We start from the raw sequence: 658 nt of genomic DNA, 5'->3' as shown, positions 1-658 counted from the left end.
GTTTTATACTCTCCCTTTTTGTTGCCGTTTTTGACTGCTTGTTGTGCTTTTGGACCACTTAGCATCGTACACATTTTTATTTCCGTCAAATGTTGAAGTAAGCGTGCAGTAGCGTAAAATCTTCCACTATCCCACAATGCCTTTGGGAAGAACGTCCAGTGTTTAGCCGATGACGTGTCTGTCCGACTTGGAAGTAGGTTACGCAGGCAGACAGGCAACCTCTGCCGACTGTCTGCCTTTCTATCACAAATGCACCAGCAGTGATTTAAGTATTTATTTTTTTTTTCGCATGTAGGTATTCCTTAGCAAACTATTAGCTCGTCTACTGTGTGGAAAATGGGCGTACTTCACCGTTACATGATTTTTTTGCTCTGTGGAGCGCTACACTCTGCGACAAGTTTCTATCTTCCGGGTTTGGCCCCTGTCAGTTTTTGCGAACAGGAGAAAGACAAAGAAGTTCCAGACTGCAAGGTGATATTGCCCATTCTGTTTACAATACTTAACAACAATGCACTGAGATGTTTACTGATACTTGCTTTTGCGTTGCTTACGGCGCGTGAGAAACATCTCCAGCGAAGCTAATCAACGAGCTAACTGGCTAAATAAGCTAGCTGTTTTGCAGATCACACAGCGGGCCTATGTCCACATAATCAATAGG

General features: G+C 43.6%; 1 protein-coding gene across 1 annotated transcript in view; it reads left to right on the top strand.

Annotated features, from left to right (window-relative positions):
• Window positions 1-201: 201 nt before the first annotated feature.
• The window catches only part of tm9sf2 (transmembrane 9 superfamily member 2), a 14604-nt gene continuing 14147 nt past the window's right edge, over window positions 202-658 (top strand). The window contains exon 1 of the mRNA XM_030780172.1: window positions 202-471. Within this exon, the coding sequence (XP_030636032.1) occupies window positions 337-471 (135 nt within the window). The 5' untranslated portion in view covers window positions 202-336. The remainder of the gene's footprint in view (window positions 472-658) is intronic.

This window comes from Chanos chanos, chromosome 7, assembly GCF_902362185.1.
Source record: "Chanos chanos chromosome 7, fChaCha1.1, whole genome shotgun sequence".
Lineage (NCBI taxonomy): Eukaryota > Metazoa > Chordata > Actinopteri > Gonorynchiformes > Chanidae > Chanos > Chanos chanos.
Note: the sequence above shows the minus strand (reverse complement) of the source record. Positions and strands in the feature narration are given on the sequence as shown.